General features: G+C 41.4%; 1 protein-coding gene across 1 annotated transcript; it reads left to right on the top strand.

Annotated features, from left to right (window-relative positions):
* Positions 1 to 2,291: 2,291 nt before the first annotated feature.
* On the top strand, positions 2,292 to 16,757 carry VDAC2 (voltage dependent anion channel 2). The gene is made up of 9 exons (XM_084210637.1): positions 2,292 to 2,481; positions 5,735 to 5,806; positions 6,775 to 6,824; positions 9,011 to 9,163; positions 9,253 to 9,305; positions 9,723 to 9,950; positions 11,092 to 11,242; positions 12,159 to 12,216; positions 13,036 to 16,757. The coding sequence occupies exons 1-9, from the start codon at positions 2,307 to 2,309 to the stop codon at positions 13,125 to 13,127; spliced, it is 1,032 nt and encodes a 343-aa protein (XP_084066763.1). The 5' UTR covers positions 2,292 to 2,306; the 3' UTR covers positions 13,128 to 16,757.
* Positions 16,758 to 18,366: the final 1,609 nt, after the last annotated feature.

Raw genomic sequence — 18,366 nt, 5'->3', positions numbered from 1 at the left:
ATAAACTGTGGAGAGAGAAGCAGAGTTTGTGTTCAAATGGCAGTAAACTTACAGTGACCTGTGGGTTGTTTTTCTCCAAGTGGTACCAGTAAGACACATGACTCTGACATCAGTTTTACATAAATATGGCTGTATTCATACAAAATGGTAACAGTTCTACTGCAGTTCTAAACCCCAGAGCTACTGAATTTCAATAGAAAACCAGCCCATTCAGAGGAAGTGCACGTACATAGGAGGTGCGTGCACTAAATGGTATGAGGAGATTGCTAAGAAGGAAGGTACAGAATAATTCAGAAGGCTTGCTACTGGAGGCCTGAAGCTGTGCCTTTTTGGTGCTCTGAGCTTTAGCAGATATGCTGAGAGAAATAAGGCATGGTTGTACAAGGCAGGGGCAGGGCAAGAGTGAGTAACAAACACTGGCAGGCAGAGGCTGTTGCTACAGAACCCTGTAATGCAGAGGAGTTTGTGTGCTGTTGTCTGTCTCAGATTATTGCTTCTGCCTTGTCTCACAAAGCAAGTGATTCATTGTTTTTTTTGCTGAGGGAGGGGCAGTAATTGCTTTCCTGGATTGCTAAAAATAAAGCCAAACCATTACTCAAATATTAATCGTTAAAGGGGGAAAAAAAAAGGCAGAATGCTGATGTGTCCTATAAGCAACTGAACTTTTATTCAGAATGGATTTGTAGTACTGGTATAAATAATAAATGCATGTCTTTAAATAATGAACAACCTATTCCACAATCTATTTTTACTTAATCAGATCTTTGTTTATTCTTAATTTATGTTTCCATGTACAGTAAGACACATTAGGTTTTTTTTTCCTACTGTTATTTATTTTCTCAGTATGTGGCTTTCCTTCTTGATTCATCAATATGAATTTATGTGTGCAATGCCAAACTGTCTTACTTAAATCTGTCAGAATGAAAAATCTCTTGGATCTTTTGATGTGAAAGCATTGGACTTGCACACACACGCAAAAAAATCTGTTGCTTATCTTTTGCTATAACAAGAAGGTGCTGACTGGCATTATGTTGGGCCTTGCTGCTAATCTGCTTTCTTATTAACATCCTGGAAAATTACTGTTGTACAATGTATTCTGGAAAATGAATTGTGCTATTATGTATTTTTCATATCACACAAATATATTTATTTGTAAATGAATTTTACTTTCTTGAGGAATTTGAGATTATGTCATAATCCAAGCAAGGAGAGAAAAATATGAATTTTAGAAATGGCTATTGTGCAGTTCCTTGGCCTTGCAATAGTCTGCATTGGTGACTCAGTAATTCCTCCTGCAGAGCTGTGCAGTGGCTGCTGCACAATAGTCGTGTGACTGTGTTCTCCAGCTATGATTTATGGTCAGACAGCACTATCTAGGAAAGGTTTGAGGGTCATTGCGTCTCTTGGCCTGAGACACACTGTGTTCTTACGGGGGGTGGGGGTGTCTGTGGGTGGTGACTGGAAGAGGTAAAAACGGAGCTTAGGCAATTGGAAAGTCTGTAGTAACTCGTCTGCAGGAAGCACGAAACCTTGTTAGATGGAGTACAACGGCCAGAGCAGCAATGGGACAGCCCTATCCTGCGGGGTGTCCCTGTGTCTGCGGCCTTGGGGCAGCAGCGGAGCGTGTGGTGTGCTGTGTTCAGTGGCAGTGGGACAGCAAAGGCGAGCAGCCCTGCGGAGCGATGCCGGGCACTGCGTCATCGCTCAGAGCTCCGCAGGCGCTGTTCTCTGTAGCAGGAAAGCGCTCCTGGGGCCGTAAGGAGCAGGGGCTGTGCCCGGCAAGCGCTACCGGCACAAAGGCCCCGGCTCTCCGCGGCTGCCCGCAGCTGAAGAGCTTCTGCAGGCCGTGTGCCAGGGCGGGAGGCGGGTGGGCCCCGAGAGGGTGACCAGTAGTTTCCCATGAAGGGCAGCGGCGCGTGGATGCTGTTGTATTGTACACCTGACGGCCGCCCGTCTCCAAGGAGAGACGAACGTTGCCCAGCAGGCCCCGGGGCTGAAGGTTGCCGGGCGCGGCCGCTGCGGCCGCTGCGGAGCCCCTCCTGCCCCGCAGGCGGCCCCAGCCCCTACGCCCGCCCTGCGTGCTACAGCCCCGCCCGGCATCGCCCCTTCGCAGGCCCCGCCTTACCGCAGGCCCCTGCCGCCGCCGGGGCTGCCCAACCGAGCGCCTGCCGGGCCGCGGCGCCGCCGTCCGGCTTTTGGCCCGGGGCTGCGGTGCCGCCCGCCGCTGCCGAGCTCTCGGCCGCGGGCGCCGGCGCCTCCCGCAGGGCCGGTGGTGGTGTGGTGCGGCGGGCGGGGCAGGCGGCAGTATGGGCGGCCCGGGCTCACCGGGGTCCTGCGGGCCGGCAGCGGCGGGCGGGCGGATCGGTGTCTCCTTCAATTCGCCCTCCACTGGCCAGAGCTGCGGCAGCGCGGTGTGCCGCACGACTGCACCCGCCCGTGAACAGCTCGAGTCCCCCTGCGCCGACGCCCCGCCACAATCAGGTGCCGGCCTCGGCCGCGACCGGCCCCGCGGGGCAAGGGGGGGCGGGCGGGGCTCGCCTGGCGGCCAGCGGGTCCGGGGCCTCGTGGGCCGGGGGTTGCGGGGCCGCGGGCTCGTCCCAGGGCTCCTGGGTTCGCGGGGCGGGCGGGGGACTCTCTATGGCCGCTGTCCCCGCGGCCGGGCTCGGTTGCGCGAGGCGCGGCGGGGCGGGCGGGTCAGGCCGGGATGCCCAAGATGGCCGCGCCGAGCGGGTCGGTTCACCTTGCGGCGGGGCGGGCGGCGCGTCTGGCGCCCGGCCTGGAGCCGCCGCTCGGCTCGGCCCGGCCCTGCCCGGGCTGCGGACGCGTTCCCGCTCGCCCCTCGCTGCCCTTCCCCTCCGGGAGGCGCTGCTTTACTACCCCCGCCTCGCTTCCTGAGCCCGTAGTCCATTTTCAGATCTTGTCCTTAAAGTTTCTACATTGGCCTGGCCAGTATTAGGCTTGCGTGTCCACCTCCGATCTGTGAATAGAGAGACGGTTAATGCACGGGTACGGAGGTGGCTTTTTTTTTAAGCTCTCTGCCCTATCAGTGCAAGCCTGAAGGTCATCGTGTGTCCGATGTATTTTAACAAATTAATTTTTAAATAATTTCAATTCTTCTGTTGTTTATTGGGATAGTAGGATAATTTCGGTGTAGTTGTTGCTTTTTTAAAATTGGTGAGTACACTTTTTAAAAAAAATCTATTATAGGCTGATATGCTTTATAGTTTGATCTTGAATATCTTGAGATCTTAAAGTGTTAAAAATCCTAATAGAGACCTGTGGCATTTTTTAATTGTAGAGCACGAGAGTTTTGAAATACTGCCTCCAAGGAGAACTGTGGTGTAGTAATTCCAATAACATTAATACGTTTTTCTGTTCTTGGGGTGACTTATTTTTTCTTCTTATCACAGAAGAAAGCATGATTGTGTCTCCCGAGTAACAGATTAATTAAAATTTTTTCATCACGGTGGCATGAAACAAAGATTAGGGTGGAGCTCTCACTTGGCTCAAGTATATTCTGTACCTCAAGTCGATTATTTTATAGTTTTTACAGCAAACCTCTAGTTGCTAAATGATGCTTATGGTTTAGTGACTTCTAATTAGCAGTTTTTAAGAGAAAGATGCTTCAAAATAGGGTTGAAAAAAATTACTTGTGATTATAAGAATTTGCTCACCTATCTAACATTGCAGGACGCAGGACTGATTTTTTTATGGCCCTGTTTTTATTTAATGAGCATTCTGATGGTGACACTGGTTTATCAGGCATTTAGTATATCCAAAATTAACTTGTTTATTTATACTGTTAAGCTTTTTTATTTATACTGTAAAAGCATGTCTGTGGTAAAAGCTGATATAAAACTCCAAAACTAGAAATAATTATTTTTCTGGCAATGCTAGTTAGAGGTGAGATGTATTCATTAGAGGAAACATGTAGCTAAACTTTCTCTGTAAGATGTTAAACTGCTGAATTGTAGCGAACTCTACCAGCAAGAGTTCTCACACTCCCTTGTAATTGGTCTATCAGCTGCTTCTTTCTATGGAATAAATAATAGGAACCGTTCAGTGGCTTGTCACTGGGATTAGGGTCTGTTCTTCTCTAGAGTTGAACTTGGGCGAAGCTTCTTTATGCTTCAGATGCTTTCAGCCATTTTAATGTCTCTTTAAAAAAAAATGTTTCGTTTAACTCCATGGAAAACCAGACTGGTTCTTGAGCAAGTGATAGACGTCTTGATATAGTGACTTGGTTGTAGAATTTAGACATCTTTGCTAAATAAGTTTTTCCGAATTTGTGTGTATGTGTGTCAAACTGAGTGTAAATATTGTTTCTTAGGGGAAGTTGAAATTATCCCCTTAGGGCAGTAGGGAGCTGAAGTAGGGTACTCTGGAAATCTGCATTATGAATTGTAGAAAAATAAGGAACAGTCTTCTGTCTTCCCATTGTTTGCTAAAGTAGTTTTTTTAATTAGTAGCAGTTCATACAATTTGGCCATATATGGCAGGTATAATTAGGATTTGGAGGTTAACATATGAGAACACTGCCATTGTTATTTTTCAAGTTCTAAAGATAGTTTTTTCATTTACTTTAAAAGAAAAAAAAATCAATCCACCACACAATAGGAAGATAAAAAGTCAATTATGTTAATCTGAGTCTCTCAGCTAAACCTATGTGACCAATCAGTTTGAGAAGATAAGATGTTTTGTTTGCATGCGTTTAGCCTTTTCATGGCCTTGTCTAGTTAGTTTCATTTTCCCCCCTTTCACAGTGTGGGGGGAGTTATTAATATACTCTGTTTCCTATATTTCACAACTTTAAAATACAGGGCCTTTGTAACAGCAGCCTCTTGCTATTGAAATCATGGGAAAACAGTCTCTGAAGGAAGTGCTGATAAGAGTGCGTGTTCCCAGGGAGGAGAGCGATAGGGGCCTGCCTGAGACCTTAGTCTGGTGTCTGTCCATGGGGCCAGAGCTGGGCCATAGCTCATCTGCAGTGGCAGGTTCTTTAACAGTGGGGCTCCCTGTCTGAGAAAGGCACTTGTAAAGAGATCTCTTCTTCCAGACCCCCCACTCCTCTTACTTGGATATTTTAAACTAACTGGACAACTTCCCAAACCTAAACTCTCATATGTTATTAGACTGATTGCTGGTTAATGGCATTAGATCTCCTTTTTAAAATTGTATGTCTTCCATGTAAAATATGGAGCAAAAATGATGTTGGAGAGCAGATATGCTTTCTCTTTACATTTTCAAAACTAAAACCTTGTGGGTACTTTCAGGTTGTTTTCATAAGCATGTGTCAACTTTGACTTTGTGGAACTTCAGGGAATAGCTGTCTGCATTACAGGTTTTTAGATTTCTAGTGTCCAGGTTTTTGGCAGTAGCTATGCCAACTCTGGAAATGTGAGTTATTAGTTAATTTCTGGTAATGAAAGATGTATGGATAAATCTACCTGAAAAGTTAAGTACTGGATGGTCTTGTAATGCCTTTTCTCTGCAATGCCTGTTCTCTGCATGAGCCAAGAAAACATCTCATGTTCACAGTGACCTTCAGTGAAAATCTGCATTTCACAGAATACTGTAGTATCATATCTATTAATTTTAAATATATAATTATAGCTATTAAATGTTTTTATGTAGATGAATCTGCCTTAAAGACTATCTTGAAAGAATTGTGGTCGCATTTTTTCACGTGTGCAGTGGCAGAAGGTTCATTATTAATTAGCCCTTTACCTTTCAGCTCCAATGGCAATTCCTCCATCATATGTAGACCTTGGCAAACCTGCCAGAGATATCTTCAATAAAGGATATGGTAAGAATAGTACCTTTTATAAGTGGTGTTTGACGTGCAACAATGAATTGCCTTTTTAAGTCTGTATGGAAAATTGAACGATCACATGCCAGTGTTTTTGGGGAGGAGGAAGGTATGCTGTGTTTTTTATCTTTGCCACCAAAAAACAGATCGTTGAAGACTTTTTGTGGCTTGTTTTGATGTGAAGGCTGTTAAGTGTTACTGCTTGAGCCACATAAATGTCAGAGGTGTACAAGTATGCAAGAATGCCAGCAGCAAGTGTAGTTTAACTTAGCAGCACTTTGTTTACTGGTCTATCTGTGCCACAACATTTGTTGATATAGAAAGGGTTATATACCAGTCTAATGTAGCCTTTTTTGGACTAGAAAGAGGAATGGCTATTGGGATAAAGAATCCTTCCACATCTTAAAATGCTTTAATACCAGATAGCTGCATAGTTAAATCATTCTTTGTCACAGTGTGGTTTCTTTCTGGTCTTTGGAAATGTGGGGGATTTTTACTAAGACTGTTGCTCGCCTTTTTGGATAACAATGTGAATTGACACGCTCACAAAACTTACTTATATTACAGTTCCATTGGTTATGTGTTTCCCAGTGACTTTACTTTTACAGTTTTTTACTTTGAGATATTTTGTCTTGGTGCAGAAAGAGGTGTTTTATGGGTTGGGATAGCTCTTTAAAAGGCATTGACTATTATATAAAAACTGTTCCATTCCAGGGACAGAAAATGTATTTTAGAAGAATCATTTGGTAGTTAAATATACTAATTTAGAACTGAGAGGCACTTCCCTGCCTTATTTTGTAGAGGCCTTCTTTACCTGGTGTGGCATCTGTATGCTGAAATCAGCCTATAGCTGTTTATACATATTTATGTATATATGTAGGACACTGCTGAGCCTGAAAGACCAGCTTATTGAAAAATGTGCAGGGCCTTGGTTAATCATGTAACTTTGACTTCTGTTTATTAAGGCTTTGGGTTGGTGAAACTGGATGTGAAAACAAAATCTGCAAGTGGAGTGGTGAGTTTAAGTAACTTTTATTCATTATATTTTTTTTTCTAGCTATGTTTTCTCATACTTAGCTAAAAGGGGCACATTTCAGATGCTGTTAAGTATTTTAGAGGTTATATGAATGACAAATATCTGGTGTTAAATAATCCAGAAGCCCTTAAATTTCTGAATGTATAAGGAATATTGCCTTATTTAGTAATCTTTTTATAATAAAAGGGCTTATTAATTGTCCCTGGTCTTACATGTGAAGGTAAACAAATAAAGGATTTTAATATACCAATTATAGTTTACAGGTTATATTTCTGAAGTACCTTGTGGTACTGTTTGGTGGAAAATTCTGGCATCTTGGTTCTTGTATGAAGTAGTGGCATTGAATAAGCGTGTTGAATCTTTGGCTCCTCTAGATACTTAAGCGCTGCAGTAGTGTTCCATGCAAGATGTCTTACCATGCAAGCAGTGCCCCCTGTAACTTTTATCTATTTCTAGAGCAGACTTTGCAAAATATAATGATAGATTTTTTTTTTTCTCCCCATAACTGGAGCCCGAGTACTGTAACTTACTGTCAGAAACAAGGTTCATTGGTTATATGCTCGGTTTTTTCTTGAAGTCTGTATGCTAACTGAAACATAGTTTGCAAGAGCCCTATTACAGAGGTAGTAGTTCTTACTGTAGCTTGTTTCTTTGGAGGACTACCATTTATGCTGGTAAAACTCTGAAAAATCCAAGCTCTGTTATGAATCCTGTATCAGTTACAAGCCATCCTTCCCAGGAGGAGAAACTGCTGGCGTATATGTGCTACAGATGTTTTAAAGCAGAAATAAGAAGATAATAGAATAATTTGTTTCTCCTGAAGCTGTTACCCCAGTGGTTACAGTCACACAGACCCTGTGCAGTAGGAATAGCACAAAGCAAGAAGTTAAAGATGAAGGTATTTGTGTAGTTCCCATCCCTTGCCAAGAAATAGACCTGCTAGAATTATGCAACTGTGTATGGTGTCACTAGCATCATACAGAAAAATGTCTTGGACGTGATTAAATTTGATCAACCATTAAAGAACATTCTCAACCATGTTTGTTTTGTGGTCTTGGGGCTTTTACTAAGAGTGCCTAAGGACTTGCAATTTCAAATCTGGGTTTCCTTCTGGGGAAGGTGAGTGTGAAAGTTTGTTTGGAAATAATGTTATGTATGGAGGAGAACAGAAATAAAAATGTTTATGTATATGTTTTAAAAAGTTGAAATAATGGGCTAAATCAAAAGGGCAATAATACTTCACTGGAAAGAGTTCTTTAAAAGATATTTGCAAACCTGGCTTTCACTTCTAATTACCTTCAGTTTTTGAATAGTGGAACACAGGAACTACTCATTTTGTTCTTTGTGAGCATCCAAATAGCGAGAGGCATCAGTGTTTACTTCCTTTAATAAAGAAATGCGAGTGATACTGTTGATTTCTAAGTTACTTTCAAGAATTCCAGGTCAGTTCATACCATACTATAAACCCAGCCTGTTTGCTAAGCTCCCACTTCAGATGTTATTTCTGTGTGTCATTGAACCAAAGTGCCAGGGCAACAGGAATTTTATAGGTGTTAGTAGGAGGTGGGCCTATGGCTAATATAAAAGGCTCGTGCATTGGGCAGACTAAGAACTCTTTAAAAAACAGTTAAAACCCCAACCCAAACAAAAAACCAAACCACCCACCCTACCCCCAGTTTGAAAAATGATGCCCTTCTATGACATTTTACAGTTGCACACTGAAAAATGTAAGAAACACACTAAATCACAAAATACTTGTGTGATTCTTAAAGAATTTTACTGGAGTTGTAATATGTGCCTAATAGTGTTCTTGGCTCTTGGTTTGATTTTTAAGTTGCTCACTGGGAGTACCAAACTGAACCTTATATTTCAAGAACTTGTTGCTGCTTTAGAGGAGAGTCCTTGTGGTGGCTACTGTCTTACTTTGGAGATAATTTGCCACCTTTACATTTTGTAAGAGTGGCAGGAACACTGCAGTTGAGATGGGGATTGTGGGGAGTCCTCAGTGTGGCATGAGTCATTAATTCTTCCGTGCTAGTCTCCCTTCTCCCCTGCAAGTTGTCTACTGATTTAAAATTTTTTTCCATGTAATAAGATCTTAGTGCTTGCTGAAGGAAACACTGTGTAATGCTTTTAGGATCATATGTATCTTCTGTGCTTTTTAGGAATTCACAACATCTGGTTCATCGAACACAGACACTGGAAAAGTGAATGGAAGCTTGGAGACCAAATACAAGTGGGCTGAGTATGGTCTGACTTTTACAGAAAAATGGAACACAGATAACACTCTGGGAACAGAAATTGCAATTGAAGATCAGGTAATAGATTAGGAAAATTTTTATTGGTTTTACCTCTGTGTAAGAACTGAATTTATAGCTTTATCTTATCTTTTTCCTCCTTCAATTAGCTCGCCAAAGGCTTGAAGGTGACATTTGATACAACTTTCTCACCAAACACGGGGTAAGAATTGTTAACATTACTTTACGTAGGGAGTAAGAGCACCCATGGTCCATTGATCTGGTCTGTGGTATTGACAGAGCTTTTTGTGTGGTTTGCTATTGATCCAGCTTAGGCTTCTGCTCTCTACCATGACATCACTGTGGGGTTAGTATTTCACATTTCACAACTTCACTATTTTCTGGGATAGAAATACTGGAAGATTGCAGGAAACATGAACCTGTTGCTGCATTTATCAGAAAATGCCTGCTTGCCATAGCCCTGTGTGCTCTGGATGGGCTGGCTGGTACTTTTGCCTGGTCCAGGGCATGCATGTGCAAGACTTTTAGATATGTTGTGTAGAGTCCTAGGGCTTGAATCTTGCCAGTCATTGAGGAAGATCATGTATACTTGTCTTACCATAACTCTTTCCTGTTTCAGAAAGAAAAGTGGTAAAATTAAGTCATCTTATAAACGTGAATGCATAAACCTGGGCTGTGATGTTGACTTTGATTTTGCCGGGCCTGCAGTCCATGGTTCAGCTGTCTTTGGTTATGAAGGCTGGCTTGCTGGTTATCAGATGACTTTTGATACTGCCAAATCAAAATTGACAAGAAATAATTTCTCTGTGGGTTACAAGACTGGAGACTTCCAACTGCACACTAATGTGTAAGTACTGAAAACTTCTCCAGCTTTCTAGAAGCAGGCTTCCTTTACCTTCTAGTCAAAATACAAATGCTTGAAATATCAAGAGGTGCTTAGAAGGCCATTAATGGAGTGCATTTTTCAATAGGAAACTCAAAATAAATGTAAAGGATACTTTGTATCTCTTTTTCAAAACAGTAAACACCTGCAACTGGTCAGCACTTGTAGCATATGTGGTACAGATACTGAAGTACGTGCAGATTGGAAGTGCAGTACTTCAGTTATGCAGAACTGATCATAATGTTTTTTCTGGCTATCCCATTATATTGAATTGTATCAGATTACAATTTAAGGGCAGTCGATTTGTTAGAGGTAGTAATTAGTGTTGCATTAATGCTGTAGTAGTTTCTAGAGCAAGACTAGAGCATTGCTTCTGGGCTTTTTGTGGAGGTTCATCTTCTTGCTTGTCAGGGATTAAGAATGTGTGAAACAGTGTAAACAAGTGTAAGACATCTTTCTTGAGACTTCCTGCCTTTAGATCTTACTCCAGAGCAATCTGATCAAGACTTACTGAAAAACACGATGTCTTCAATCCAAATAAATAAAATTGGTGGAGTTCTAGTGTGTTTAGATGTAAGTTTTGCTTTTGAAGGGAAAGCATGGGGATTGTATCTTTCTGAATTCGTGGAAATTGAGAAATATAGGAGAAAACTATAAAATACTTTAGAGTCCAGGCTGTAAGAATTCCATTTCAGTTTGCGAATGTAAAACATTGTGACAGATTTTTGAAAGGTCATTCAGTTCTCTAGGAGTTTCACATATTCAATAATCATAAGCTCAGAAGGCCCATTTTGTAACCATTAACACATATTGGTCAGTTTTGTAAGGATTTGATCTAGAATTTTGTTCAAGGACTTTGTTTGGCAATTTACATGAGAATTAGCTGTAGCACTCTAAAATACCTTTTTATTTCCATGAATTACGTAGTTTAATTTTGCCCTGAAGCCTTTGTTCATCTCCCCTTCTCTTTTCAAAAAATGTGAAACAACTCAAACTTTAAAAATTATTATTTGAATGAAAATCTGAAGTAGTAAAAAAAAAGGGATGAAGAAAAAAGGAGAGGATTATGCAAATAGGAAACTAACTTTTCTCTTAATTTGTGCAGCAATGATGGTTCCGAATTTGGTGGGTCAATTTACCAAAAAGTGAGTGAGTCTCTTGAAACTGCTATAAACCTGGCTTGGACAGCAGGTAGCAACAGCACTCGCTTTGGCTTTGCAGCTAAATACAAGTTGGATCCCACTGCTTCTCTTTCAGTAAGTATGGCTGTAACCTAAAGGGTTGTGCAAAGTACAGTGTCATTTTCAGTTGCTGTGAATCCCTGTGTTATTAGTACAAAATAGGCTGGGAGGCCTTGTAGGAATTACTTTTACAGTCCAGGCAATTATAATTAAACAAGCAGTATTTAAATTCTGTCATGTTGCTTACAGCAAAGTCTCATAGAATCTGACTGTCAGATGTGCTTATGTTGGAGATCCTAATGTGTTTATAAAAAAGAAAAATGCAATTTAGAAAAACACAAATTAAAAAAACGTTTGTGTCTGGTTCTGTAAGTTTACAAAATTTTTTTTAACCAGTTTTTGGGGAGCTCTGTCACATTCTTTAAAACTCTGGCAATACTAGTTAAAAGTTGATAAGCAGCAAAGTTTTCTGTATGTTACAAAGTTGGAATCATTTTGTTGAGGAAGTGATGCAAAGTAAGATAAAAAATAATTTTGTACATATTCTTTATGATGATATTACCCAATGTTTGCTGCATGACTGACAAGATACTAATTTCTGTGTAATATAAACATGGAGGAGTCCTCTGATGTGGCATTTTTAGGAGATGGTGGTAAATGTCTCTGGCCTTCTGAAAAAGGGGAAGTGGTGAAGTTCACCTATGATACTATGTTTCAGTAACAGTTCTTCCTGCCCTTACATTCCTTCTGCTCTTAAATATGTTATTGCTTCAAAATATGTTACTGCTTCAGCTGTAAGTTGAAGGACGAGGGCATAGCTGGAAGGAGCGAATTCAGGAAACACAGGCATACTGAAAGAACAGATAACATTTGGTTAAACTGATAACAGCAGTGTTGCCATAGTTATTCTAGATGCTAAATGGTAACAAATAACTAAACTGTTTCAGCATTTCACTTGTGTGGGTTTTTTTTGTTTTTTTTTTTTTTTTAGGCGAAGGTGAACAATTCTAGTCTAATTGGAGTGGGTTATACCCAGACCCTGAGGCCAGGTAAGAGCTATCATGTGAATTATATCACATATATATCTTCTGTGCATCCTAAAAAAAGTAAGTGAGGTCTCTGCATGTTTATATGCAATTTTTTTTCTTCAGAATATTTTTTCCTTTGAATGCCAAGTAGATATTTTACAGTAGCTTCAATCATACCTCAAACCTTTATCTAAGGAAGACAAACTCTATTTTATCTAATGATATTAATATATTATATTCCTCACTGATCTGTGCAGGAGTGGACTGTATTATGTTTGACAGCTTAGCTTTAGACTAGGCAAAGCATGTCTTCTTTTTTGGCACTGCTTTGTCCAATCATACTGTGTTGAATGATAGCAGGTCTTCAAATTATGATTAATTGTCAAAATCCCACGCTTCCTGCTCTTCATATTTAGGAAAGAAACCCTCCAGACCTTAACTTGGTGCACTTAAGTATGAAAGCACCTGTTAAGAGGCTGTATTACCATTGGTTAGTTCCTTATTTGAAAAATCTAGTTTCATTCCATCCCTTTATAGGTAGGAGTGTCTGTCTATGCACAGATTTCCTCCTCCTTTGCATGTCTTAATGCAGGAAAGGCGAGTTCTTGCGTATTTAACAGTTAGAGACTTCGTATATTGATGTTACAACTGTTTACAAAAATCATATAGCTTTCTTCATGGGACTAAGTTTCAGTAGATTTCATGGATGTATTCTCCTCTAAAAATCTTTAGAGCAAAGTAATTGTATAAAAAGAGAGCTACAACTGGGACTTGTGATGACAGAGGTTAAGTTGCATGAAAGCTACTGTGTTGTAAACAAGCTTCTTAAAAATCTTACAGGTGTGAAGCTTACACTGTCTGCCCTGATAGATGGAAAGAGCATCAATGCTGGTGGCCATAAACTTGGTCTTGGCCTGGAACTGGAGGCTTAAAAAGGTGAAGAAACTGCTGCAGAGAAGGGATATCAGAAGAATTTGGCCTTAAAATGTATTTCCAATGTGACCAGCAGGCTTTTTTCCAGGAAGGATGACCTAGAACAAGAGCTGTATTTGAAGTATTTAGACAGTTACTTGTTAGCTGGTTTCTAGTTAAATTGGTTACCCATCTAGTTAAAATTCTGCATTAGTGCAGTCACTTAAACATTATTTAAATGTATTTAACTGTTTAATGCGCTACCCACAAATAATGAAATAGACATTTATGAAAACTGTACAATTGTGTGCATGTTTGTTTTTATGTTCCTTTTAACATTCGATATTGCCATTGAATGAAAAATGGATCACTGGATGTTTTGAAATGAGGTCAACAATTTTGTTGAATGACCTGAACTAGAATACATTTGGTATCCCGAGACAAATTATGAATAAAACAAGTACACACACATACTTGTGCCTCATATATTTTAAGAGTGCAGATACGAGGGCAGTGCTCAGTTAAGTTTTAACTTCAAGTAATCCAAGAAGTAGTGCTCTGTACCTTCATGCAATTAAGGACCCCCACCCATGACAATACTGAATATAGCTGAACAGTTGGATTCCTCAAGCAAATTGAATGTGCTTTTCTGTCAGGTAAGGTTTGTCATGACACAATGGTTTATTCCCCCTGTGATTCACAAGCGAGATGTACTGTGTTCCTAGTTCGCCTTCTGATGCAAAAAGTGCAGATCGGTGTACTTGGCACACTGAGACATTTAAGAAATGTTCCTTGAAAAACCTCACCACAAACACACCTTTTGCTTATATTTGTATGAAGTGAGATGTATCTCTGCAATTGAATGTAACAGTGTAATGGTATAACAGCCTGCTTATCCCAACTGCTGTGAGAGGTTTCTGCTTAAAATGACTGAAATAAAGACAATTTTAAATGGACACAGAGGAAAATGCATCTGATCTTGCTTTCCCTTTAACTAATAAATTTTGGCAGATACCCATTTTAAGTCCAGAAACTTGCAGAATAATGGGAAAACTCTCATGTTTTTCCAGAATAGTAATAAGAGAGAATATAAGCATGAGGGATATTTAGTCTATGGACCTAACATCCCTGAAGGTCAAACTAGTTGTGAATGCTTTTAATGTGTAATATGTTAAATACATGTAGTTGCACTGCTTGCATTTAAGAGTTGGAATTTACTGAGCTTGGGGGAATGCCTGGAGCCTACTCAAAACACTCCCATAGCTGAGAAGGGTCTTGATACTTAGTCTTGCAGTCAGTGGTTGACAGCAGCTCCCTTTGTAGTGCAGGTGGCTGGCTCATGGTGAGGAAGCTTTCTCTGCTTTTAAAGTATTACCAGTTGATACTGGATTAAAATTAATGTCCATAAAAGTATCAGTGATTTGCTCGAGGTCTTGTTCCATCCTTTGTTGTTGCCCTCAGACTGAAATTCTCACATGAAGAATGTTATAAGCTGCCTGTGTTTAGGCTTTAGCTGCGGAGTAGCTGATCTACCTTCTTCGCAGAAGACAAGAGTAGAGCTTAAGCCTCCAGCTCAGGCTCTTGAGCAGGCTTGCTGGTGTGTTTGACTAGTTTTCTTACATGATAGTAAAGCATTTGTGCTGTGGGGTACCTTTACTGCTGTTGTCACTAAATGCCCTTTGTCTGAGTTGCATTTCCACCATTTAGGATGGAAGAAGCATGTAAAGTGCAATTTGTTGTTGTTATTGCATGTTGTGCATATTTTTAGTTTGAGGTGGTTTTATATGCTAGACCACTTAAAAGCTAGAAACTGTGCAGACAGACATTGAATTTTTGTATGCGTTTTCTTTTCAGTATAACCATCTTTGGTATGTCACAAAGACTGGGCTTCTGATAGCAAAACCACAAAAAAAAAAAAAAAAAAAAAAAAAAGCTTAAAAAACCAAACCACCAAAACATCCCCAAAACAAACCAAAACAACCTACCAAAACCAAAAAAACGTCGTGTGTCTGCAGATGTTGTCCAGCTGCAGCACCCAGACGAATAATGGATTGTGTTTTTTGGTTATGAATGATGCCTTGGTTCTATCCTTAAACCAGCAACACTGATGTTTCTCAGCTTTTGAGGGGGCTGTAATTGACTTTTGTTTTTGGTGGTAGTGGTTTTGGGTTTTTTTTTTTAGTTTTAGAAGCAAACACTATAACCTTTTTCTTCACTACCTGGTCCTCCAGATATTTTTTTTCTGAGGTCACAAAATGGGTAAGTGAAATAAAAGCACATATGGTTGAGTTTCTCTTCAACTCTTAAAAATTAGTAATGGAAAACCCATTGAACAGATTCATTTTACTCTTCGTAAATGTGCATGACTTAACTAGCCCTCAACCTTTAAACCTTAAGTAGTTGTAGTTGTTTCACTGCTGATAGGCAGCCAGAGAAGTAAAAGGGCTCTGCAGTAGTTGAGAACTGTGAAAATGTGAGTTTTTCTAAAATACTCTGTCAAAAATCACTACTTTGAACATTAAAAGGAAATTCAGTGTCTTTTTCTTAATATCTCTCAAGTAAGGCTTATTGAAAATGGCTTTCAAACTAACTTTTCAACTGTTACAGAAGCTTGTGTAATTGGAGTTCTGTGGTAAGGAATGTTGGTAGTTTATATAGCTCCATTCTATTAAAATATGTAAAAAGCCTTAATGATAACTTCCAGTGCCAGACAGCCTTTCCTCAGGTGTTCTGAATAAAAACCCCCACCACTTAAGATAACCAATGACCAGAGCATCGTTCTGCATCTTGTTTGTGTGAATTGTAGCATTGCATTCCTGCCTGGTACAGCTGGAGTAGGGGGTGTCTGTGTACATTGCAAGGAGACTTAATCACGCTTTCATAAATAAAAATCCTTTCACATGAAATTATGATGCCCTGGATTTCACGAGTTACTGTCTGAGTGTCCTGAATGTTTATGCTCTTCCTGTGCTGTAGAAATTCTTCAGATTTCTTCATTTAACCTTGCACTCTTCATGTGGTTCAACTGGGTATGGTATATTCCTAAATCTGCCTCTTGCACGCTGAAGTTGTTCAAAAGCAGGAAATTTCGAACTATTTTGGTAATGGGAGGGGAAACCTTTTGTCCCCAAGCAGTGTGATGGGTTTTTACCTTTCCCTTGGTGCTGGATAAAGCGAGGCAGCAGTGAATGTGCTTGCTGCCCTCTAATGTCCTGTTCTGGTGTTCGGCTCATTGCTGCAACCGGCCGGGCACAAATACACAATTAATTCCTGGTGGCTGCTCTCCTAGGGGAAGTAGAACGCGGCAAACGAGACAGCTCATGCGCGGATGATTCAGCCCTACTTCTGCCAAAGGTCCTTGTTTCCTTATCAAACCAGTGAGCAAAGACGAGCAGTTCTATAATGGGAGACAGTAATGATATAACTGGCTCATGCCTGTAGCAGTAGTGTCTTAATGGCAGGTAGAAATGCTTCCTGGAACCAGCTAACAGGAAGGGAAACCCAAAGAAAAAGCTGGCTGGGTTGTTACGTGGCATGAAAAGGCTAGGTTTATTGTAACTGGTTTTATTGTGTTTGTCAGTTTCCCTTTGCAGTGGAATGTTTCTGTTCCCAATCTGAAATAGTAATAAAAGCATAGATTATATCCGTTAGTGTAGTTTGCATTCATTGTATTTAGTGGTATTTTGTTTCTCATTATTGTTTCTGGGCCTGCCTTTTAGTTGTGGTTTGGGTCCTTCTTTCCACATGCTGCTGGATCAAATGGGAAGCAATAAACAGCTGGATTTTTCTGAGCATAATGTGCAGCATCTTTTACTTCAGCTGCAAGTTTGATACAAATTCTCATGTTAAAAGAGGAAAACTTATTTTTTTTTGCAAAGCAATGTCTGAGAATATGTAATTAAAACTTATGAAAATGCTATTAGCCAAAATTTGAGGTGTTGAATACTGAGATTTGGTTCATATCTACCCTCGTGTATCTGCTGATGTTAGGAAAAGTGCTGACAGACCTTTAAAGATGGCAAGCCTGGTTTGTTTCAGCTTCAAATATTTGACCTTTACTTCAGATTTTTTTAAATTATTTTCTGCTGAGCTGAATACCACAGCAGAACTTGCAGTTCACTTGCTGGCTAACATTAGTGCAAATATCAGAAATGTTTTGTGGGTTTTTTGTGGGATATATGGCCTGGATCCCTGGGAGAAGATCCTAATGCTGAAGCAATGATGCTGTTTAAGGGTTTGGCATTCTTAACACTCACCTTTTTTTTTAAATTTTATTTTTTAATTTTGCCTGTTCCTGTGAGCATTAAAACACTAAATGGCCATTACAGAAATGTCCCTTGTCTCTACCTGTGCTTCACCGCTTCAGCCTGAGTTACCCGAACTCCGCTTGAGAGCCGGCACGGAGGGGAGAGCTGGGGTGGGTGCCCACAAGGAATCAGTGAGCTTTGCCCTCGGATTCTTAGCGGTCTGTGTTGGCATTATTAAAAATACACTTTTAAATTACTCTTTCTTACGCACACGCGGCTCCTTCGTTTAAGAAATGTTAAATTTCGCTGTGCTGTGGTTGGGGTTTGGCTGCGGCGTGGGGAGGGGTGTGTTTGAGTTCTCCTGCACGGTCCGGGATATTTTCCCGGCAGCTTCCGAAGGAGCTTTGTGTCCAGCTGATTGGTTCCTCGTGATCCACGGCAGTCCGTGCCACGGCTCTGGCCATGATGGATGGGGACGATCGCCCGGGGCCGGCCGGGGCCGCTGCCACCATCGCCATCGGGGGCGCGAGCGCCCGCCCCGCGTCCGCCGCGGGCTGCGCGCGCCACCTGGCGGCCGCGCGTGCCCCCTCACGCCGCCGCTACGCCCCCAGGAGGAGCCGCTGCTGCGGGCCCCGTCCCCAGCCCACCGACCGAGGGAGGCAGTGGGAAATGATGACGGCAGCGAGCCCGAGCTCATTCTGAGACGAAGAAATAGAATTAGAGGAGGAAAGGCCCCGCGTACGCCGGAACTCGGGGTGCTCTATCCCTGCGGCTGAGGCCCGGGCAGCGCCCGTCGGCTCTGAGGGAGCAGGCAGCGCTGTTCTCACGGCCTGCGGCAGCTGGCTCCTGGGAGCCTCCACCTCTGGGACCCTCCACTCCACTAAACGCAATTCATTAACGCAACAAGTTGTCTTCCCGGCTGCTGGTCAGCCCCTGACGTAACTGTACTTTTCGAGAAGAAATCCCCAAATGGCTTGATTTCCAAAGAGATGTTCTGGCCACCCTTGGCTAT

The sequence above is a fragment of the Fringilla coelebs genome, assembly GCF_963513975.1.
Source record: "Fringilla coelebs genome assembly, chromosome: 8".
Classification (NCBI taxonomy): domain Eukaryota; kingdom Metazoa; phylum Chordata; class Aves; order Passeriformes; family Fringillidae; genus Fringilla; species Fringilla coelebs.
Note: the sequence above shows the minus strand (reverse complement) of the source record. Positions and strands in the feature narration are given on the sequence as shown.

Bases quoted from the DNA above. Each gene is read 5' to 3' on its own strand.
- VDAC2 (XM_084210637.1), top strand. From the start codon at position 2,307: ATGGGCGGCCCGGGCTCACCGGGGTCCTGCGGGCCGGCAGCGGCGGGC. The intron at 5,807-6,774 runs GTAAGAATAGTA...CTGTTTATTAAG, and splicing joins TATCTTCAATAAAGGATATG to GCTTTGGGTTGGTGAAACTG. The intron at 9,306-9,722 runs GTAAGAATTGTT...TTCCTGTTTCAG, and splicing joins ACTTTCTCACCAAACACGGG to AAAGAAAAGTGGTAAAATTA.